We start from the raw sequence: 25,090 nt of genomic DNA on the forward strand, positions 1-25,090 counted from the left end.
CCACAGGCAGAAATTTAGTGAAAGCCCACAAGTGTTCTTTAGCTGTTGAGAGGAAATTATTCCATGGTCATGTGACCTTTGATCTACTGACCCCAAAAACAATAGGAGTCATCCGCCTACCAGAGGAGTTTGGTGGCTGTGGGACAAAGCATTCTTTCATTGATTGAGTGGAACCGTTTTCAGTCTGAAGGTGACTGTTACCTTGACCTTTGACCTTCTGACCCTCAAAACGAGTGGAGTCATCTACTGATCACAAGCGATCAAAATTCTGTGAAGTCTGACGAATGTAGACCGAAGCATTCTATAGTATTTGAGCGGAAACCGTTTTCAGTCTCAAGGTCACTGTGACCTTGATCTTTCATATACTGATCCCTAAACCAAAGGGGGTCATCGACTGATCCCAGAATCATACTATGCAGTTTTGACCACTGAGACCAAAACTATTCCAGTTATTGATCAGAAGCAAAATGATACAATAACTGATGGACCGGCAGAATGACAGACAGACCGATAATGCGCAAAATACTTTTACAATGCAATAGATATACTTCTACGACTGACATAAAGGTAATGTATGATTTTTTTGCCTAAACAAATTTGTGAACCAACCAAAAGTACGATGACATAAAAAGGATATATTGTTCTTATTTTCGCTACTCGGAATTTGGAAGTTTATATTAGCTTGTCTTCACTGAACACATTTGTAGTTTTAAAAACTCCCGCATCAATGTGGGTTCAAATCTTGCTGGTGTAGAATTTTCTTCATGTGAGAAAGCCATCCAGTGGCTTACGAAAAGCCGTTGGTTCTACCCAGGTGCCCGCCCATGCATGAAACAATGCTCGGCGGGGTACCTGAATTGTTCCGACTACTTTGTAAACTGTGGCGGTGTCACTCTAAACGCAACATAACATCAGTTTAAATCAAAGATCTTTGAGAAGCTTGTCGTCACCAAAATATTACCTAAGCACTAGAGACATAAAGAAAAGGAAAGGAAAATTTGATTACAGATGCACTTTGATAGTACATGTTTGTTCTTTTCTCTCTCTTAAGCATTTGATAACTTTTTGACATTGCTATTGTATAATGCATATGCTACTTTTTTGTACAACTTCTTTGTTATGAAGGAGGAGTGCGTCCTTTAAAAGGAATTAAAATAGATCTATGAAAATTAAACGGAGGAGAATTGAGAATATTTCTGTCCGTTTTCTGCTTGGCTCTAATCCAGGCCACATTTGTTTGGTACGCCGTCAAACTTGGCCAGTAACGGCACTTTTTGGGCGTCATTTCTTGTCGTCATTTTCACTGTTTCTCCAAGGTTTTCAGCATATCCCTGTTTTAGGTACGAAATCAATATATTTTTAAAAGATTAAAAATTTCCTTTCCTGTGATATAAATTTCGTGAATGATTTATGACGTACGTTAAGATTATGACGTGTTTTGCTGGAAAATTTTCCGTTTTTCGAGTATAACTTTTTTACAAGTTGAGTTTTGTTTAATTTTTATCTTTAATGCGCAAATATATTTACTTGCATTTGATTAACAAAAAAATTGTATGTCATCGGTTTCGTTTTTTCAGTATTTGGACCTCGCAAATCCATGTAGCGTGCTAAGGATTCTTGAATGATTTGCAGTAAATCCCATAGTGGTTTATACCAGTCTAAACGCACAAAATACCATCCAATCATTATACATTGTATTTTTGTTTGTTGTTGTTGTTTTACTGTCGCTTTCTACAAAAAGTAAATGGTTCGACGCTTAATTTTAAAAATCTATCAAGTAAATGTAATAAGAAAATTATAAGCAAAATGTTTCCCGTGTGTACGATACCGAAAAGCTAAGTGAGTTGGCCACCCTGATTCCTGTATGTTCCTTTTTAGTTTAAATCGTTGTAGGAGGTCCCTAGCCTTAATTTATATACTGGTTTTCTCCATTGCGTTTTTCAGTATTTAATAAAATGTACAAATGCAAATTTTAACATAACTGTAGAGAAAGATCTGAAACGTTTTTCTAGAATGTTCCATAATAACAAAATATTGTACTTGGGGAAAAGTTTCCTTAATCTATGATCTTTGTATTAAGTATAGCAAAAGGTTTGTACACAATTTAAGTTTATATAAGAGTTTGCTGTTTTACCAGTATTAGAATATTGTTACCAGACTGTGAGGACTGTATTTCAGTTAATTGTTGAAATTATTTTCACAGTGTTCTTTGCTATTCAACATTAATATAATTGCTCATAAAAAATGTTTTTTTTTTGCTTCTAAAACTTCATGAAATTACTTTACAACGCATTACAATAGTTTATTCGCGAGGTAATCAAGCAGTTCACAAAGGAATTTTTGGCAGCAGTTCCGTACAGCCCTGCCACCAGAGGTGACCTATTGTTACATGTCTGCATGAATGTCTAACAGCACGAAGAGTTTGTCGTGTTCTTTATCTGTTTATTTGGTTCAGATCTTCGCTGATAGGTCAGATTTAAACCTGTATTCCGGCTGCCATCATTAACAAGTAAGTTTTCGCCATAAACATCCAACATATACGCTGTAATTCTTCAACATTACTGTTTGGCTTTTCCTCCTTTCAGACCAAGCCGTTCAGACACACTGCTTTTCTACTCTCATTTAATGTTTTTCTTCCAAATTACCGCTGTAAACATGTACATGAATGAATGATATATGCAGTCAGTCAACAGATCGTTTTTCTACCTTTTCCTACTTGAAGTAGGAAATAAACTATTGCGAATGTCTAACAGAGAAGCTTGTGGTTTTGTGGTTTGTGATATGGAGATTATCTGGAGTTGTATTTGACTTTGCATGTAGTCTACTAGACAGTAGGAACACACTTACATTTGCATTTCAATAAATAGGAGATAGTGGAATAGATGATATTTAAGTCTCCTTTAACAATTAGCAAATCTGACAGTCCTTATATTGATCAATAATTCTGTACATACAGGTATCTCAACAAGATGCTAATAAAATTGACGTACAGTTAGTTAACAGTTTCTTGAGAGAGATAATAATTCTCGCTTTTGTCTAGCCGTTGAGTTTTATCCAGGCGCATCACAGTCATGTAAAGAAAACTTCAGATTTTCAGTACCAAGAGCCAATACGTTGTAATCAATGTAATATTTTAACGAAAACTACAAACAGAGTAGGATTAAAGGCCACATAATCGCTTCAATAAAGAGGATAAAAGAGAGACAAAGGTATGTAAGAACATTTTGTTTCTATGAAGAGCAAACGTTCCAGCAATTTAACATTATTCCTTTAGAATCGTGCCGTTATGTATGATATTGTTACTCTCTGTCACTTTATTGAACTTGAATTGAGGTTTAAACTTTCCTTATATACTGAGAAAACGGCGGTCAGTCATAGGACGGTGTCTGCTTGTAGCAGCAAGCACAATGCTCAACTTTATAGTGCTTCCTCACTACAATGGAATATATCACGCCGTAGACATGTGACATGATACCCCACCCAGTTACACTATATTGACACCGGGCTGACCAGCAATATCCTCAGTGCTGAGCGCCATGCGAGGAAGCTACACTTTAGTACCATTTTTGACGTCTTTGGTATGACGTGGCCATGGATCGAACCCACGACCTCCCGCAATCGAGGCGGGCACTCAAGCACTAGGCTACCGAGGCGGTTAACTGTGATTGTATCTGACTAATGACCGACAAGTTAAGATTTTTCTATTTTCTTGACATCGGAAATGAATTTTCACTTTTTTTCTTCAAGTTTCCACCATAGCCCAACAAAATTTATCCGGTCAATCACACATTATATGTGGACCGGTGATTTATGTAAGGAGCCATGTGATGTTGTTTTTTTTTTGTTTTGTTTTATCTTTTGGCTGTTTATACAAATATTTCTTCTGATTTTCGTATAGACCTACGGTACTGATAATATAATATTATGTGTTTTAACCCTTCTAAAAATAGACACTTATTTAGCACAAATACAAACTTTCTGCATATGCATCATATTTGGCAACGGGTGGCGAAATATTCATTGTCGTGAAGCGTACATCGGATATAGCCCTAGAAAGTGACACTTAGTAGTAATTTTTCTTCAAGTGATGTAAGATCTTGCTGTATTAAGGCATGTTTTCCTTATCCGCAAATAAAACAATTGTTTTAATTAATAGTTCAACGAAAATTGTGGTTTCTGACGAATATGTTTAATACCAGAGAGACGCTATATCTGTTAGAAATATTCTACTTGAAACACTAGATGATCACCTCAAATTCGCAGTGTTTCGATAAATATCGTTATTTTCGGTTTTAAAGAAATGAAAATTCAGAATCGTATGACCACTTTCATTGTGAATTTCTATGTTTTAGTTTTATTGTTTGAGAAAATGTCTACATACGCGTAATTGCTAAACGGCAAATTTCATGGGAGCATTTTCAGAGGGTGATGTTTTTCAGAACAGATTATTTTTCTTGTAGGTAACATAACATCACAAAGTTTTTGGTAAGAAAACATTCTATATTAAATGACTAGTATATGGTTTTCATATCATTGAAATGCTCATAAAGTACTGATAATGAGGTCTCAAGATTTCATTGTTTATGAGAAATAAAGAAGGAACTGAACTGGTATGGTGTAACCTAGAAGTTAAGCAAGGTAAAAATTGAAACTTGTTTAGATGTGGCTGTAAATGGGTGGGTTTGGTCAGATTATGATAGCAAATGACAGTGCAGTTTTGCAGAGAAAGTGTAGAAAAACTAAAACTATTTCAATCTAACTGTTTATGGTGTATTTTTTCTAAACAAATGCATATTTACAGCCTAAATATTGCTACATTTTAAGTGTCAGAGGTGAGATTGGGTATATTTTACAGTAAAAGTGTGTGATCTGAGTGCAGTTTAGAGTAAAAAATGATAGAATATGACAAAAATAAGCCCCAGCAAGGAAATGTGGTGGTAAATTATGTCGCGACAGCTATTTTGGAGGAAATTTGGTGCGCTAGAATACGTTATTAAAAATGCCGCAAATCTTGAAAACCGGAATTGGTATTTTTTCATGCATTTAGGTTACTGGTACAACTTATGTGAAAATAACACTTTTATAGTACAGAAAGTTTTCCTTGACGGAACGGTGTTACGATAAGGATTTTTGTTTAAATACAACGAAAAACGGACCGAAGCCATTGAATCCCACTGAATACCTTGCTTTCTGTACGAGTAATGATAACTTAAGTGAGAACCACTGTCGTTTTGAGCTGCCGAAAAGAATTTTCTTTGCGACTTTCAAATCCTTCGTCGTTTACTTGCAGTTTATAATTATGTTTAACTTTCTGTCGACTTGATTATTTTATTTTCTGATGAAGAAATCAGGAGTTTGTTCAATTTTTTAACAATGATACGAAATTTTAAAGTAAATGAAAACGTCCAATATATGTTTCCGAAATTCTTCTCAAATTTCACCATGATTTCAGTGAACTATAAACGAACAAAACATATTCTGTATTTAGGTTACATTATACTTATTCATTTCATTCTTTATTTCATATATATAACTGAATTCGTAGATCTCATTTTTCAGTACTTTAGAGCATTTCAACATACATACATAGCCAGTTAGTATAACATGTCTTCTTACAAAACATAAATCTGTTCTGAAATGCTCCCGCTGTTTAGCAATTACGTGTATGTAGACATTTTCTCAGTGAATAAAACTAAAACCTGCTAATTCACAATGAAAGTGGTCTACATACTTTCTCAATATAATAGGCAATAAAACTAACCCAACAACATGGAACTACATTTTGGACTACTCATGTAACATCTGACTTGGTTAAAACTGGAATGACAGAAACAAACTTATCTCAATAATTAGCCGATTTTAATAAAACAATAAAATTGTCTAATGGCAAGCTAAAAACCAGTTAATGCAATATGTAAACCCAAAGAGACTATCTAAATGAAACCTGTTTAGAACAGTTTTGTGTAATTACTCGATGGTATAAGTAGATGTACTTCGCAGATCTTTTGGTATACGATAGACCAGATAACCGTATACTGTACTGGAATAAATTTCTTGAAGAAAAAGACATGGTTTCCAAACTGCGCTTATCATTCAAGAAAGATAAAACAGACAAAAGTGTCATTGTGGTCCTACTGCTTACCAGGGCATCAAACGCTATTCCCTAAGTAATCAGATCTCCAATAGTTCAACTCCAATATTATTTATGTTTGCTATGTGTGAAGTTTTTTTTCTATAATTGTGAGTTGAAGCATATTTCCAAGAATTGCTAAATTGTGGTGTGATAAATTAGTAAATCAAAAGAATTATCAAGCATAAATTACAAGGATATGAAAATAATATTGTAAAATCAGAAGACTACAGGCCATATGTAGGCCAACATCGAGAAACTTCACATCAGGCAAACACCCACATCTGATATTCTAAGATAAGATTTATTAATTTAGTCAGAAAGACAATTTTTACAAGTAACATAAGCTCTGATGAGAGTTTTAACTGACTAGAAATTCTCGTTACGTACTGCTTTGATTCTATTTTGCTTAATAATCTATTTTAAAAACTCTGTAGCTTTTTACTCTGTTTTATTAACGTTTATCAAAATGACAACTTTCAATAAAAATACAAATCCGGAACTGATGTAATGTTGTTAAAAGTCATAGTAAAGTACCGCTAATATCTAAATATATTCAGGATTTGCAAGGAATGTCAATTATTTATCTTGTAAGTACTAAAATAGGTTGTTACATTAAATATCGAGACAAATATGTATGTTAACCAGACGTGCACATGCAGCACGACCATTTGCTTTACCTTTAACGTGTAGCTTTCCGTGTTACAGTGAAATATTATAGCAATTAATATACTACAAATATAATTATTTATAAAAAGGAAATCTTAAACAAATATTTTGACTCAATTTTACATAAATCGTACAAAGATATTAAAACGATAAAATAAAATGTTAAATAATAAATAATATGAATCGGTCATTATAAAAGCTGTATAAAAATAAGGATAAAATAAGAATAAATGGAAGTAATTCAGAAAGCAAATCTATTTTTAAATGAAATAAAGCAGTTTATCATTTAGCTTACTCCTACACAGTGATCTCCCTTGTCATTCGAATCAGGACAGGTAGAAAGAATCGCATGCAGATCTATATCCTATACAACTAAAAAAAAATGATTCATATCATATGCTGTTTTATTACTGACGAGTGCATTATGTATTAAGGCTAAACTAGTGAAATCTTTATTATACGTTTTTGAACTATTTTTTCACGGCATATTTTCATGCGCTTCGGTCACGTCTGGGGTTTTTCTGAAGTGTTTTAAAGGAATACACCATCTCTTTTCAACTTAGCCATGCTCGATGGATCAACAGACTTAAAAACATAATTTTAATGCGAAATGACGCATTCTTTAACCTTATTGTATTTACATATGTATGAAAATATCAACCGACTGTAGAACAATGTTCAGAAAACAGTTTATATCAATAAGAATATCTGTCGATTAGCCCGAAAAAACGGGCAAAAACCTTACAGCGGATTAATCTGTCTTTCAGTTAAAACGGTTAGTCTGATATTTTTGCAAGCCGCTCTGGAATACGGTAATTATAGGTCTCAACCACTTCGTGGTTTCAACCTAAAATCGAGATAATATATGGAAGAACCATGTTTTATTATATATAAAAGTTATACGCCGCTTAGAATAATTCATTCGGTATACGCCCTTGTGAATTTTTTTCCGTATGCATATAACTTCTTCGTAATGTTTAATTATATTAAAACATGGTTTTGCTATATATTATTTCTTATATAAGAACCTTTTCCTTTACTTTTCATTTTGAACTGAACCGTTTGTACACAGCTTAAGATATCTGTTTAACTTTATAAAATGGTAATTTGGACTTGTGTCCAACTTTATGTCACATATATATATACCTAAAATTGCTGTAGTTTGGTCTTTATCTTTCTCATCTTGTTTATTAAAACGTCTGACATTAGTTAGAGGTCAGATATAGTCACCATACACACTGTGTTTGCTTTTCTGTGTGACATAAATATAACTTCTGAGGCCAGGGATGCACAAATATAAAACAATATTCGTCATTCAAACTCGATTACACATTTCGTTATATACATGTAGTACAGCGGCACCCAAACATAGTCTAGTCTCATTCTATACTGCGAATCTAGCAGCGAAAGCAAATATGGTAGCTTAAATAATCTCAGAAATTTTTGTTTTAAATGAATTTTGAAATATAATTTTGTTGGAAATACACTTAAAATAAGAACTATCTTTAGTAGCTGAATACTTACGAATATTCAGTCTTATGAGAGATATAAAGAGTTAACTCTGAGTCAGCATTTTTCGCAATACTAGACATATTCATGAAATATTAAATTAACAACAGCCATCTGACACTGCATTTTAGATTTTCAGTTAAATTATTGATGAACTTATGTGCTGTGTAAATTGACTGTGCTGAGATGTGTTACACTTACATACACATTTTGCCTTTAGTTCAATGAATATATAGTCCAAACATTAATCAATTTAAATATAGGTATTTTTCTAACTTGATAATAGATATGCTGTATCAAATTATGACCAATACGATGTCCACATTTAACCAAAACATTAAAAATAAAATAAGAAAAAAGCAATACGGAATGCACATGATTGCAGATTTAATAGTTGCCAGTTCTTCGATGCTTGTTGTTTTGTTTTCTCAGAATAGTATGAATGATTAACTTTGTTTTCTGTTTTTGTTGGGTTTGATGTCGCACCGACACAATTATAGGTCATATGGCGACTTTTCAGCTTTGATGGTGGATGAAGACCCCAACTGTCCGTCCGTGCATTATTTCATCACGAGCGGGCACCTGGGTAGAACCACTGGCCTTCCGTAAGCCAGCTGGCCCCTAGTGGGGCTTGAACCCACATCGGTGAGGGGTAAGTGAATTGAAGTCAGCGACCCCATTTGGCCAAGTTTAATGATTGAATTACAATGGTCAACAAGAGCGCCGCCAAGCGGGGCAATATACGCCCGAAGGCTTACATCATAGGATGGGAGCAAGATTTTAAGAACTTGACTGTTGTTGCCCCAAAGGACTGGAACAACAAAAGGATAACTTCCAAAAAAAACAAATCTAAGTCCACAAAAAAATATTCAAAGTCTACAAAAAAATCCTTATCAGGTACAGGTATGTAAAAATACACCTTAAAATTGGAGGTACCATCCATGTTGTACCACAGAAAAGTGGTCTCGGTTTGTCCCTACGACCAAAAATAAAAAAGTTTCAAAATAAGCTATTTATGGTAACATAAAAGGGAAGTAATTCAAAAAAAAATTATTGTAAGTGCAAAAAAGAGATCTGCCAAATAAAAACAAGAGCACTGCAATGCAGAGCAATATACACAAAGCAAAGTCATATATGACCTTTGACCCTTAAGTGTGACCTTGCCCTTGAAGCGAGTCATCCGGAAGATGCGCTCTGCACATCGTCTTGGTGTGGTGAACGTTTGTGTCAAGTTTCTTTGAAATCCTTCAAGGGGTTCAAGAGTTACAGAGCGGACACGAAACAAAGTGATATGACTTTTGACCCCTAAGTGTGACCTTGACCTTGAAGCAAGTCATCCGGAACATGCGCTCTGCACATCGTCTTGGTGTGGTGAACATTTGTGTAAAGTTTCCTTGAAATCCTTCAAGGGGTTCAAGAGTTACAGAGCGGACACGAAATTGCTAACGGACAGACGGACGGACAGACAGACAGACAGACAGACAGACAGACGGACACCAGCGTCATAACATAATACGTCCCTTCGGGCGTATAAAAACGAGTATTACTGAAGAACGCAAACTAGAGAAATAGAAGCTTTGTAGTGCACATCAGATCATCACAGAGAATAAGAAAAAAATGTTTCAATCCATTCCCACTACTGTTTAGTGAAATACAAGTTTGCATGTTAAAAAAGTTAGTGAAAAAGTTGAAAAAGGCATAATTTTGTAAAAATGCAAAACAGAGTTATGGAACCTGTGTTTTGCATGCAAGATCATGACAGTTAACAACAGTGTGAAGTTTCGATTTAACCCCAATAGTAGTTACAGCAGTAACAGCTTACATACAAAAAAACCCATTCGGGGTGACCTTTTCAACCATATGAGCTAGATCTCTCTCAACGGAGAACGTGTTTGGTGTAATGCCGGGGTGTAATGAAGTATTTCGACCCCCATAGAATAATGACCCCCCGGTCATTATTCTATAGAAAAAGTGACCCCCCGGTCATAGTATTATGACCTCCAGATCATAGTACTATGACTCCCCCACGTGAAGTAACCTCACGAAGAATATTGACTCCCATAAAAAAATGATCCCCGGTCATTTGGTCAAATTTAGTGATAACTCATGTATCTAAGGCCTATTGCATTTTATGCCCCCACTCGGGGGAGGGGGGCATATAGATTTGCCCTTGTCCGTCCGTCCTTCCGTTTGACCATTAGCCCCCATAGATACCATCACTTGACACAGAAATTAGAGCATTCCGCAACGGGAAAAGGGATTCTATTTCTGGACGCTGTATCTTGGTGTATACATCTTTTTCAGGAAAATAACAATTCACAATACGTTCACAAAACACACCAGCAAACTTCGGTATGAAGTAATTCTTCAGAAGAAAACTGCACAAGAAACTGCTAGCATAGAACTTAGTATAAATAGAAGTTGAAATACTTAGCAGTGGCAGTAAAGTACGGTAGCGGCAACAATAGAAAATAGTAGTAGTAGTAGTAGTAGTACTAGTAGTAGTGGCAGTGGCAGTGGTAGTGGTAGTGGTAGTGGCAGTAGCAGTAGTAGCAGCAGCAGCAGAAGCAGCAGCAGCAGAGGAATAAGTGACAGCAACAACAGCAGCAGGAGAAGAAGAGGTAGATGTACAAGACGTATTAGTGGAAGCAGGTATAGTAGTATCAGTAGTAGCAGTTGTAGTAGTAGTAGTGGAAGTAGTAGTAGTAGTAGTAGAAGAAGAAGAAGTACATGTAGTAATAGCAATAGAAGTAGCGGCACCAATAGTAGTAGTACAATCAAAATGTTAAATATTGGCAATGGAGGGTATTAGAGTTGTAGATCTAGTAAAATTTTCCGTTAGGTTTGGTGGGGATCACTTTTTAATAGATATTATCGTCGAAAGTCTTTTTAGGAGCCGGTGTTTTATACGGAAAGAGTAACATTTTTAAATAGAATAATGTCCGGGAATCGATATTGTATGAGAGTTCGAATGTAGTAATTTCGGCAGTGAGTATTTTACATAGAAGGAGTCACTTTTTCTATAGAATAATAACCGGGGTCGTTATTCTATGAGATTCGAAGGGAGTCATCTTTAGGGAGTCAGTATTTTCCTTGGAGGGGTCAGTTTTTCTATAAAATAATGACCGGGGGTCGTTATTCTATAGAGTTTTCAAAGGGAGTCAGTTTTTTATAAGGGGAGTCAATATTTTACAGGAAATGAGTCACATTTTCTATAGAATAATGACCGGGGGGTCGTTATTCTATGGGGGTCGAAATACTTCATTACACCGGCTCAGTTTATATATTCAGTAAAACGGTTAATTTAACCCCGCTATGAAGACCACCTACTGTTCTTTTAAAAGGTGGTCTTTTAATTGCGCGGTTCTTTTATTATCGGGAATTTCTTTAAAATGACATTGGAAATTTAAAAGTATGTTAACCCTTATCTAAATTTTTTCTGACTTCTTGCAGAAATAAACTAAATAGTTCTAATTATTTTGCTACAGAGAAGTTTTACAAATGATAGACTGTATTTTGAAAGTGCCTTGAAACTATTCATGACGAAACATTATGTAAGATCTTTTCATATAACCCAAGTTCCTTTTAAACAAATTAAGTAATTAACTCATTTCAAAAGTACTGCATGTATATAATTTTGACAAAGTCCAAAAGACTAAAAGTAAGTATATTCCTTTATTTCATTTTTATTTACACTTTCAACATCATTTAGTTATTCTCTACTCTCACTTACTCTACATTTGACAGACAAAAATGTGTAGAGAGTTCAAAGGAGGTTCTATTAATGTAGTTAGCATTTTAGTTGGGACTGAAACATGTCATATCGGTGAATGGCGGTAGATCTTTTAATAGGGATTTGTGACCTCTGGAAAATAAGTGGTCTTTACAATGAGGTGGTCTTAATTTAGGGGTGGTCTTAATGTGGGGTTCTATTGTTTATTGCTTTGACAACCGCACGGAAGAGTCCTCTGTCAGTGAAGAGTTCTTGGTATAATCTAAATTTTGGTAAAATATTAGAAGATATTTATTGCTTTGACAACCGTACGGACACATTCTCTGTTAGTGAAGAGCCTCTTGGTCAGCTCATTTTTTAATTTCATAGCTTTGATAACCGTACAGATGAGTTTTCGATCTGTCATTAAAGAGTCTCTTGACATGATATCAGTTTTTTTAAATTGCTTTGACAACCATACATACTACAACTTGTTTTGTGTTGGGATTTGAGTCACACCGACAGAGTTTAGGTTATGCTATCATAGCAACTTTGCTAGCTTTTCGTTGAGGAGGAAGATCCTCCGGGCATTGTTTCACGCATGGGAGTTCAACCACCGGTCTTCCGTAGGCTAGTAGTCGTGCTTACGGTGAAGAACGGCATGGCGTCATGTCAGCTCAATTTTTATCTAATTACAGGTGACTTCATATGGTATGCTCTCTTCGATGAACAGCTTCCTTGTATAGCATGAATTTAAGAGCTGAGATGAGCAGAGATGGCAAAAGTACTAGTATTGGTGGCGAGTTTCTTAATGTAGCAAAGAAGTGGCTTTTAGCAAAATCCGAGGATCAGCAGAATCTAAACAGAGAAGAGAAAAGTTCTAATGAAAGCATCGAACAGCATGAACTGTCTGAGGTAAAAAATCCAAAGAGCAGAGAAAGAAGGATATTTGACGAAGACCAAAGTTCTGGAATGAAGCATACGAATTCGCTAAACTTTCTGGAAAGCATAAACAAATTTGAGGCAAACTTTCCGTTCCCTGTTGCACATTTAATGAGGAGAGGCTCTAGGCAGGGTAAATCTAAACCTGTCTCAGTAACAATCACGCCATTACAAAGTGAACTATGTTGGCAAACAGATAAAAAATTTCAAATTTCAAAAGACAGCATCGTTCCGGCGATCAACACAGACGAAAAACTGCAGTATGCTACGATAGCACAAGACGAGAATGCATGCTGCTGTCCGACGTGTGGACAACGCTGGCAACGGGATACACCTGAAACTGTAATTCGCACCGAGTCAGACCAATCCAAGTGGGAGCAGTCATTTAAAGGCGTTGAAAACGATTTCAGATCATCTACATTAATTCCCTTAAAGAAACATCAACAATCCAAAATTCTACGATCAAACTCCTTTGGGCAGAAGAGAAAAACGCACATTCAGATACAGAATACGACTAGATCGTGTAGGATGATCAAGGCAGCGTCCATGATGGATGACCAGATACGTAGTACAACTAAGCAATCAAAGCAAAAAGTTAGAACAACTGGTTCGAAAGAAACAAAAAGCACTCTGTCCTTGACCCGTTGTTTGTCTCTTAATCTTGACACATTCAGGATCGTGAAGAGTGACTCATTGAAAACAGCCAAAAGCGAGAATGCCCAAAGCATGACATCTCTAAAAACACAAAAACGCTGCATCAAAGCCGAAACTAGTTTTGAAAACAACCTTGATGGAATCGAAACAGCCTCTTGTACAGGAATAGATGACGATATTATTAAATACTCACCGAAAATTACTAGAGAAACTAAGTTTGTAAACGGTTGCCCTGTGGACGAGTTTAAGACAATATTTGATTCAGAAAGTTTCAGAGTCCCAAGTGTGTACGGGCAACTTAAGATCATGTTTCAGTTCTTTAACGATACCAGTGAGTTTCAGGTTACTATCTTGGAAGGTTCAAACGTCGCTGTAGGACAGACTGGTAACCTTGGCGTATATATTAAAGTCTGTCTCATGCCGGGGAAAGTACAGAGGAAAATAGGAAGTGATAAGCATAACACACGCAATCCAGTCTTTTACGAATCGTTTACTTTCAAGATGAGTCTTGCTCAGCTTCTGGAACGGCAGTTGAGGATCAAACTTTTCAACAAGCCTGGCATCTTCTCTATTCCTGAACCTATTGGTCTGTGTAATGTTCCTCTGTACAACTATGACCTCACGGCAGTCAATGTCATATGGCAAAATCTGAACAGATGCAAAGGACAGAAAGTAAGCATACATTCTTTACCTATTTACTCCACTGCATTCTTTTGATTTTATACGGTACTACATTGCATCGCAGGTAATGCTGTCTTTACTTGAAGTAAATAACAGAAAATGCTCTTTCTTATTAAAGCTGAACACCGCTGCATGACAACTTCATGCATGTCTGATATTTACTTGAAACTGTCCGAGTCCATCCATTTGAAAGTATCATGATTGATATCGCCTCTTCGCAACGTGTTTTCCCACGCATTGTATCGTCGCGTCTTGGCACTGTACTATAGCACCGTCAACCTTATCAATCTATTGCGATAGCCCTAATGGTCACCGTAATTATTAGACGTTATCTAACGTTAAGGGAGATAATTCGACAATATCTTAAGTTAGAATAATATTCAACTAACAATAGGTAGTAGATTTCCTAATTGTATTCTTATCCTCTGTCTAAAAATTTACAAAGTTATGTTGATGATTTCCACTTGTATCTGTCAAGAGACTTTAATACACATTTGTGGGAAAACATCATAGAAGTTTGACTTTTGCCAATATCTTTCAAATTACGTAATCATTACACTTGTGAAATTTTACGCAAGTTTAGAAAAATCTATTGTTCGTCATTTCATGTCAATATTTCAGCTAAATCAAGTTTTGCAATCATAAGATTTTATCTACATCTGCAGATATCGATCTACAGAGATTTTATCTCTGTATAGTAATAGATCGACACGTCTTTAATGTTAAAATGAAATCTGTACAATACATACAATCGTGGCAACTTTTCAACGTTTGATATCTGTCACTTACTTTGATATGAATTCAAATGTACGTAATGCTCGGAACAACATATGCCATCTCCATCATCTACCTACAAACTGAAGTTTCACTACTATATCTCATTCTTAACTAAAGTTATTGAGCGGAAACTGTTTTTCTATTTTAAGTGACAGTGACCTTGACCTAACTGACCCTAACCTTTGTCTCAATATTTAAGCGAACTAAACACCAAGTTTGGTGATAATAAGTAATTTAGCGGAACGACGCCCGGCTGCCCTCTAGAACAACGACATACTCAAAACCCCGATCATTTGATAAACAGATCGAACCATGTCATAATTTGTGCTTGTGTCTAGATCATTTGCTCGTTTAAAACGTTCAATGTATATATACGTTTATGATTTTTGTGACTTGTGGCCGTGTGGCCGTAAAATGAGAAACATTAAAAGAAGTCTCAGATTTATAGTTTGACATGTAGTATGATACATGTAGTATGATAAATGTAGTATGATACATGTGATACATGTAGTATGATACATGTAGTATGATAATAACTATGTCATTGTTATATGCCAGTTCTCAGAAATGTATCTAAGGTAACGTTTAAGATGTTGGCGGCCAAAAAGTTAATGTATACAAAAATCGAATATGTCCACGTTGAAGCAAGGTTAATTTTCTATCGCCGATTTTTCACCTAAGGTCAATGATTAATGAGGTTAAAGGCAATTGAGAGACCTATCCACACTAACTATATTTGATTGCTTTCTTATACATAAAATCGTGTCTTTCGGCTTCAAATAAGTTTTGCCCTATTTGTTGTTCTTCAATCGGATTGATAATAGCTGGTTCGAAAATATTTCTCCTAGGCTTTTCAACGTACCAATTAATGTTGGTGTCTTTCGGGTTTGTATAAGACACCTTTTTTATCTATTCGGGTACGCACCTCTTGACAGTTCAGATGCCAAAGGTAGTCGTTTGACAAACTGAATTTAGACAGTCAAAATGAATAAACAAGTCTCTCATTGCTACTTTTTCAAGAATAAAAAACATGTGTAAACAAAAAATTAGCAAGTCTGTGTGTATATACTAACAGTATTATGCCTTATATTTAAAATACAAGTCATGCACTATAATGTGTAATGCCACTAAAATACTAGTCTTGCCTTTGATGAGGTTAAATTCTTCCCAGTGGTTTAAGAATTCGGAGCGGAAACGATGGATAGACGGACAGACTCCAATACTGCCTTCATATACTTTGTCTTGGGATTTGGGGGTATAATAAATTTAACAATGCAGCTATCTAAATGTTTACACCAAAAAGGTTACGTTTGAAGTAGTCCAAAATGTAGTTCGAATGTTGTTGACGAAATATAGTGAATCATATAAGGAATTGGCAGTTGTATTTTGTTGCTTACTTTTATTGTTGAGATCTAGACCACTATCATTTTTAGTTTTACTCATTATGTATCTACTTACACATATCTGCCCGCCCGCATAGCTCAGTATGGAGTGGCGTATGTTCTCCGTAACGATTTAATACAAGACACTGTGTCTGAAATCATTCGTCCACCACCTCTGATTAATATGGGGAAGGTGGAGAGAACAGGTTTGTACTGGTACGGGATCCAGGAACACTGGTTAACTGCCTGCCGTTACGTAAATGAAATACGGTTGAAACACAAAACAAACAAAACTTACACAGATCTACATATACCACGAGCTGCGGTGGCTTAATGAATAAGGCACCTGCCCCGCAATCGGGAGGTCGAAGGTTCGCGGGTCTTGTTACTGAAGGGAGGTCGGTTGGTGAGCCGCCAGCTAGTTAAATAATGGTTACCGATTGCCTACCTGCCTGGTGCCTGGAATCGGGAAGTAATGCTGTTCAATATTATGTAGGTGTCTCATAAGCTAACTTTACTGACCCTTTCAGTAGGGGTGACACAATAATAAAACAACACTTTACTTCTACTTTTATATGTATACGTTATTTCTCAGCAGAATTTTGTATCATTTTCAAAAGATCAATGTGTAAAATCAGTTTCTGAATCATCCTACAAGGTTTCATAGCAATATATGTAACGGTTTTTGAGAAATTGTCATTTTGGTGAATTTTCAAAGGCGTGAAAAAATCTAAAAAAATGCTAATTTCTTCAAGGTCAAAGTCACTAGGGGGCCAGGACTCACCATGGGGATACAGAATTAGTTTTTGAACCATCCTACAAGGTTTCAAAGCCATATATATAACGGTTTTTTAGAAACTGTCGTTTTTATACGCCCGAAGGGACGTATTATGTTATGACGCCGTTGTCCGTCTGTCTGTCCGTCCGTTAGCAATTTCGTGTCCGCTCTGCAACTCTTAAACCCATTGAAGGATTTCGAAGAAACTTGACACAAATGTACATCGATACGACGTGCAGAGCGCATGTTTCAGATAGCTCCGCTCTGTAACTCTTGAAACCATTGAAGGATTTTAAAGAAACCTGGCACAAATACACATCGAGACGACGTGCAGAGCGCATGTTTCGGATGGCTCACTTCAAGGTCAAGGTCACACTTAGGGGTCAAAGGTCATACCTTCGGGCGTATATTGCTCTTGTTGTGATTTTTTAAGGAGTCAATTTTAAAAAAAAAATTGCAAATTTCTTCGAGGTCAACGTCACTATAGGGCCAGGACTCGCCACGGGGGTGTAAATTTTTTTTTTAAATCATCCTACAAGGTTTAAGAGAAATATATGCAACGCTTTTTGAATTATTTCCAATTGTTGATGCCATCGCCTGACGCCCGACGACGGAATTTGGATCACTTAGTCTCGCTTCTACTAAAAGTGGGCGAGACAAAAACGCAATAAATCAATGCCTACTTTTGTAACTTTTCAAAAATGGGTGGAATCGTACAATGATTATAATTGAACAGTTCCGAGATTTTATTTTTTAAATTTTTGACCAGACATTTACAACATATTTTACACCAAATTTTAAAACTGTAATGTCGCTTTTTGTAAAGATATTTGCAGTTTATCAACTGTTGCTTTGGAACAGTTGCACGTGTGTGAATTCCTATACGAATTTGTGAATATGTCACAGAATTCACATCAGGAGAATCCCATGGTCACAATATAATTGTTGATGTCTTTTAAGCAGTTTTAAGATTAATGCAGCCTATATTCATTCATAACTTTTAATTTCAGGTGTTAATCAAAGAACTCACCTCAAACCTGTTTTGTTATCTATTTTGAGAATGAGGCCAAAATTTTAAACCATTTTACAAATATTGTATCATTTTAAACATATTAAATGTAAACACAATCGACCCATTTGAATGATGTACTTCAACGTTTTTGTGTTGTAAAATAACCTCTTGTGTACCTTGTTTTTGAAAAAATGCCAGCAATCAACAAGTGACGGAGAATTGCAGTGGCAATACAGAAGTCCCTTACCAGTGGAAATCTTTGTTTGTCCCTTGTGGTTGTTAGCAACAGTGTTACGACTAAAAATGCTTCAAGGATTTAGAAGCTAAGTAAAGAAACAAACACTATTTTTACTTAAATTTCAATAGTGACCTTGACCTACAAGCATAGATCATATACACAACACACTGTCTCATCAAGGGGAACATTTGTGTGAAGACTAGAGCATTCCATCAATGCACATTAAAGTTATGATGGAGTGGAAACCATTTACTTGACCTTGACTTTGACAACCATGGGTCATGTGCGTGACACATAGTCTAATCATGGGGAACAGTAATAAAACAAAATCTATCAATGCAATTAAATGTGGGGAAACAAATTTTTACTTGACCTTTAACAGTGACCTTAACCTTTCTTGCTAAATCATCCAATTTATTTTCATATTAAAGATTCAATTTAAGTTTCATAGTTCTAGGTAAAATATATCACAAGTTATCAAGCAGAAATTTCCACATTTACAATACCCTATATAGTTAACACTAGAAACTTCTAAGGGCCATAACTCTAGTGTTACTTGGGCAATCTGACTGAAACTTGACGGGCCGCATAATCTCAGTGGTGAACATGTGCATGAAGTTTTATTTAAATATTCCCAACCACTTCCTAGATATGACTGCAGACAAACGGACGGAAAGACAGGGGGGGATAATAATAATATTGTTTTCTTAAAGGTAAAATTCTTTTGTTTTCTTTGAAATAATTAGCATAAATATGAATTACGCCGGGTCGTATGTAGCAGCAACCACATACACTCTGAATGCGGTCCTAATGTTGCCTTTTCGAAAAAAAAAATTTCTTTCTTTCTTCTTTCTTCTTTCCTTCTTCCACCGGGGGGGGGGGGGGGGGGGGGGGTCGAAAAAAAAATTCTTTCTTCTTTTAGGGGGGGGGGGGGGGGGGGGGGGGGGGGGGTGTGTATGTGTGCAGATGGTCTGGATCCGCGCATGATGCATGACTGATTTCAAACTGATTAAATACTTATTCAAATTAAACTTTTCATGTGCTTGCAGGACGACATGGATGAGTTCGATTTCAGTATTTTGGAACGTGAAAGAGTTCAGCACAGGAGATTCAAAGATATTCTTTGTGGTCTAGGTGGCAGGTGACGCTTTACCTGTGATATGAACACATGTCAATGGGAGTGAGGGCATTTTCTAAATGTCCATAGTTTTCTAAAAACAAATCCTACAGGTGATACAGTTAATATTGTCCAGCTCAAGGTTTAATGTATATGTCAGATGGAGTTCTTTTGGGTTGCACATTGTTCAATAGAGATGCAGATACAGAAAATACTAGATTTAATTGACATTCTTACTAAAGACCACTACAATTATGATCATGATAAACAGAAGTAATAAAGTGAAACACAAATTAGTTTTTGTTGTTATATTCCCAACAAGACTGACAAAGCCTATCTCACCAAATCATATGACTTTTAAAATACTCCACTTATTGAGCAGAATAGCTGTGAATTTCTCCATATCGGCTCATTAAAGGGGCGTAACTTTAAAAGAGACTCAGTATCTGGCTGAGTATCATCCTTGGTAAAGAAACACCCATAAACATTCTGACTAAGTTTGGTGAACATTGGATAAAGAACTGCATAAGTTAGTAAGTAGACACTGATTTTGTGTGTGTGCAATTTTAAGTAATTCAAGGGCCATAACTCTAGAATGACCAAGAGCATCTGGCTAGTTATTGAACTTAGTAGAAATATTATGCCTATAAACATTGTAACAAAGTTTGGTGAACACTGTACTATCCTCTTGTCAAGAGTGTCATGAATAAGTATAATGAATATCTTGAAACTTTTATATTTATTTAATCTGATCAAATGAATTTATTGGCACCAGTAAGTCATCAGTCTTGTCATGTATGCAAAAACCAAAAAGTGACTGAGTATTGCAGTGGCAATACAGAAGTCCCCTACAGGTATAAAACTTTGTTAGTGTTTGTCCCTTGTGGTTGTTGGTAACAGTGTAAGACTAAAATGCTTCATGGCATTTAAGAGCTTAGAAAAACTAGAACTGTCACAGGCGTGACGAATAATACTCCCACAATACGGCCTTGTCACAGAAGTATGGCAACCATAAGAAAGAAATGGCCACAAGAAGGTGCAATTTAAGTTGTTTATCTTGAAATTAAAACAAAAGGGCCATGAAGGCCCTGTATCGCTCACCTGACCTATTGACCTAAAGATCATCAAGATTAACATTCTGACCAAGTTTCATTAAGATATGGTCAGAAATGTGGCCTCTAAAGTGTTAACAAGTTTTTTTTTACCCACATGACCCAGATTCAAACTTGACCTAAAGATCATCAAGATAAACATTCTGACCAAGTTTCATGAAGATACAGTAATAAATTAGGCCTCTAGAGTGTTAACAAGCTTTTCCTTTGATTTGACCTAATGACCTAGTTTTTGACCCCACCTGACCCAGATTTTAATGTGACCTAAAGATCATCAAGATTAACATTCTGACCATGTTTCATTAAGATAAGATCATAAATGTGGCCTCTACAGTGTTTACCAGCTTTTTCTTTGATTTGACCTGGTGACCTAGTTTTTGACCTTAATGACCCAGATTCAAATTGGACCTTGAGATTATCAAGAGTAACATTCTGACCAAGTTTCATGAAGATACAGTCATAAATGCTGCCTCTACAGTGTTAACAAGCTTTTCGTTTAATTTGACCTAGTGACCTAGTTTATGATCCCAGATGACCCAATATCAAATTCGCCCAAGATTTAATCGAGGGTAACATTCTGACCAAGTTTCATTAAGATTAGGCAAAAATTGTGACCTTTAGAGTGTTAAGTTAACAAGCTTTTCATTTGATTTGACCTGGTGACCTAGTTGTTGAAACCAGATGACCCAATATCGAACTCGTCCAAGATGTTATTGAGGCTAACATTCTGACCAAGTTTCATTAAGATTGGGCCAAAACTGTGACCTCTAGAGTGTTAACAAGCTTTTCCTTTGATTTGACCTGCTGACCTAGTTTTTGAAACCAGATGACCCAATATCGAACTTGTCCAAGATGTTATTGAGGGTAACATTCTGAATAAGTTTCATTAAGATTGGGCCAAAATTGTGACCTCTAGAGTATTAACAAGCTTTTCCTTTGATTTGACCTGGTGACCTAGTTTTTGACCCCAGATGACCCAATATCGAACTCGTCCAAGATTTTATTGAGGGTAACATTCTGACCAAGTTTCATTAAGACTGGGCCAAAATTGTGACCTCTAGAGTGTTAACAGTCAAATTGTTGACGACGACGGACGGACAGACACACAAAAGCTCACCTTTGAGCACTTTGTGCTCAGGTGAGCTAAAAACTGAAACAAGTGTTTGTGAAAGAGCCTAGTGTTATAATTAGACAATGATTTCAGTTATTATACGTATTTTATGATGTTACACCTGTGTATCAAAAATTATTTAAATCTGTCAACCCTTTCACAAGTCTGGAAACCATGAGTTTGGCAAATGTCTATGTAAACCATGTTACCCCTAGGAGAGGCCAGATTTGACCCTAGGGGAATAATTTGAACAACCTTGGTAGAGGACCACTAAATGATGCTATATACTAAATATTAAAGCCCTATGACCTGTGCTTTTGGATAAAAAGATTTTCCTTCTGGTTGCCATGGCAACCAGAGTTCTGTATGGAATTCAATTCTTTGAACAATTTTTAAAGAAGACCATCCAAGGAACATCCCTGTGAAGTTTCATCAAAATTGGCCTGGTGGTTTACGAGATGTTGTTTAAAGGAAAGTGTGGACAGACGGACGGTGAGCAATCACAATAGCTCACTCTGAGCCTTTGGCTCAGGTGAGCTAACAACAAAGGGAAGTAATTCTAAACTAGGGACCTGGTTCCTAAGAATGACACTCTGTCTCATGATTGTGAACAATTGTTCCAAGTTACATCAAAATCCCTCCATGCATGAAGAAGAAATGCTCCAGACAAAGTTGTTGACCAAAAATGACCACTTTTTATACTTTATGCAGATCTCATAAACATTCCGAGTAGGTTTCATGTAAATGAGGTAGCAAGTGTTTATAAGGTATTTTTTCAATATCTGACCTACACGTAGCGACCAGTGTTTGGTCCCCATATGACTCGGATTTGATCTTGGTGCACATTTTATTCAAGCAATCATACTAACAAAGTTTCATAAAGACTGGGTGAAAATTGTGACCACTAATGTGATAACAGTAAAACTGCTGAAGAAGAAATATGATGATGGAAGCAGTGATAATTTTGTGCTCATTTTTTTTTTGTAAGTACACTAGTATCCATTTATAAACTTTGGGGCAACTGATTATAAACAGGGGCTGGCTGGGATGAGATTTTAAATATTAATTTACTTTCAAACGACAATGGTAGGAAATTAGTGCAGTACAAATTCACCTGTAATGCTTGCAATGTATTGGTATTTAGTTCAAACTTCACAATCTTTCTTTTATAGTTTTTTATTATGTATCTTCACCGCTCTTCTATTTCTAAGTTTTAGAGCCATTATATAATATACAATTATTCCAACTTCAATCTTTTATCTAAATTTCATCCTCCATCTTCTTTAATAGCTCTTCTTTTTCTTTTTCTAAAGGCAGTGTCCAGGATTACAGGTGTACTGTATTTCTAAACAAAACATCTTCACTAGGACGATGGAAGTTTCACAAATACTTCCACCAAGATGAAACAAGTTCCGTATTTCTATTGACAAAGTTAAAGCAGTTTTAGGCAGTTCATGATCCTAAGTAAAAATTTGATATGTAGTTCTCCAATATATGGTGTTCTAAGTTCATTTGTTTAAGAAATTATTTGCATTAAAGATAATCTAATATCTCTTTGTTACAAAACTGCTTCATTTCTCAACATGTGAAAATTTGGCATTAGGCACTATACTTCACCCACTGATAGGAAGAAAATATAACTTAAATACCCTGTGTAAATTATAACTGTCCGAAACTGTATTGTCAACTTTCACATACTCAAGAGCGTCATGGTGGCCCTGAACCACTCACCTGATCATGGCTGTTCGACCTTGAATACATGTTACGGCAAACTGTATCATGGAAGGTAAAAGTTATATTTACCGTTTAATAGTATTAATCTAGATGGACAAAAGTTGCAAGAAATTATGATCACAGAAACCAAATTCTACACCCCTGTGACTATAATCAAATTTAAATTTTGAAGAAAAACACATTCCGTATTTGGATGAGTGTTTGGAGATCAACATTTAATGGAAATATTTCTTTTTTTGCCAGAAATGTATATGCTTAGTAAATTTCCACGTTTTATATACATATATAATACTGAACTTCCGTGATCTTAAAACTACACATCTGTAATCCTGAACAATGTCTTTCCTAGTTTCATGCTATTGAAATGTACAATTGTTCCAACATCACTCTTTTTCTTTTAATTTTTTATTCTTGATCTTTGCTCTTCTTCTTTTTCTTCTTTTTCTGTTTCTTGCTGGGAGTTTCATCTGCTATCTCTTGTGTTGTCTCCAGTTCTTGACTTGTTTCCATGGTAACATTAGCTTCACTGTCATCTGGTAAAAATCATGTTATTATTAGTGAACTGAAGATATCTTAACACAGGAAGTGTGACAATACTGGTATACAGGCTGTATATAAAACAAGAGGGTCATGATGACCCTGAATCGCTCACCTGAGTAATATGAGCCAAAAGTTTAAAATGGCAAACTGATGCTAAAATATTAGAAAGTAGGTCAGTAGGTTAAATTCATGTTCACTGAAGTCAGTTTTAAGATGGATGTGCAAAACTGTACATGTCATCCAAATTTCAAGGCTGTATCTTAAAAAACAATACAGTAGGTCAGTAGGTCAAGGTCATAGTCAAGTGACCCCTAATCCCTTGGGGTCATCAGCTAATTATAATTAAACAGCCTAGGAAATATGACCTGATAATTTTTGAAGTATTTATTTCTATTAACTCGTACAACAAGTGACCCCCAGGGCGGGGCCTCTTTTCACCACAGGGGCATAATTTGAACAATCTTGTTAGAGATCCACTAGGCAATGCTACATACCAAATATCAAAGGCCTAGGCCTTGAACTTTCAGACAAGAAGATTTTTATTTTTCCCCCTATATAAGTCTATGTTAAATTTGGGACCCCAAATGCAGGGTCTCTTTTCACTCCAGAGGCATAATTTGAATAATTTAGGTAGAGGACCACAAGGCAATGCAACATACCAAATATCAAAAGCCTAGGACTTGCAGTTTCAGGCAAGATTTTTAAAATTTTTTCCTTTACGTCTATGTAAAATTTCAGAACCCTTGGGGCAGGGCCTCTTTTCACCCCAGGGTTATAATTTGAACAATTTTGGTAGAGGACCACAAGGTAATGCTTCATACCAAATATCAAAGGCCTAGGTCTTGTGGTTTTAGACAAGAAGATTTTTTCCTATAAAAGTCTATGTAAAACTTGTGACCCCTGGGACGGGGCCTCTTTTCACCCCAGGGACATAATTTGAACAATCTTCATAGAGGACCATTAGATGAGACAGCTTTGCGGTTTTGGACAAG

At 35.9% G+C, this 25,090-nt stretch overlaps 2 protein-coding genes across 2 annotated transcripts in view; one reads left to right on the forward strand and one right to left on the reverse strand.

Moving 5' to 3' along the window:
- Window positions 1-12,733: 12,733 nt before the first annotated feature.
- On the forward strand, window positions 12,734-19,898 carry LOC123547016 (uncharacterized). The gene is made up of 2 exons (XM_045333751.2): window positions 12,734-14,288; window positions 19,534-19,898. The coding sequence occupies exons 1-2, from the start codon at window positions 12,768-12,770 to the stop codon at window positions 19,627-19,629; spliced, it is 1,617 nt and encodes a 538-aa protein (XP_045189686.2). The 5' UTR covers window positions 12,734-12,767; the 3' UTR covers window positions 19,630-19,898.
- Window positions 19,899-20,325: 427 nt separating this feature from the next.
- LOC123547017 (nucleolar protein 56-like) overlaps window positions 20,326-25,090 on the reverse strand; it is a 30,650-nt gene continuing 25,885 nt past the window's right edge. Inside the window, exon 11 of the mRNA XM_045333752.2 lies at window positions 20,326-24,091. Within this exon, the coding sequence (XP_045189687.1) occupies window positions 23,964-24,091 (128 nt within the window). The 3' untranslated portion in view covers window positions 20,326-23,963. The remainder of the gene's footprint in view (window positions 24,092-25,090) is intronic.

The sequence above is a fragment of the Mercenaria mercenaria genome, chromosome 9, assembly GCF_021730395.1.
Source record: "Mercenaria mercenaria strain notata chromosome 9, MADL_Memer_1, whole genome shotgun sequence".
Classification (NCBI taxonomy): domain Eukaryota; kingdom Metazoa; phylum Mollusca; class Bivalvia; order Venerida; family Veneridae; genus Mercenaria; species Mercenaria mercenaria.

What these genes read in the sequence shown, in the direction of transcription:
- LOC123547016 (XM_045333751.2), top strand. Translation starts at nt 12,768, where the DNA reads ATGAATTTAAGAGCTGAGATGAGCAGAGATGGCAAAAGTACTAGTATT. An exon ending in ACAGATGCAAAGGACAGAAA is followed by an intron (nt 14,289 to 19,533) that starts GTAAGCATACAT and finishes ATGTGCTTGCAG; the next exon opens with GACGACATGGATGAGTTCGA.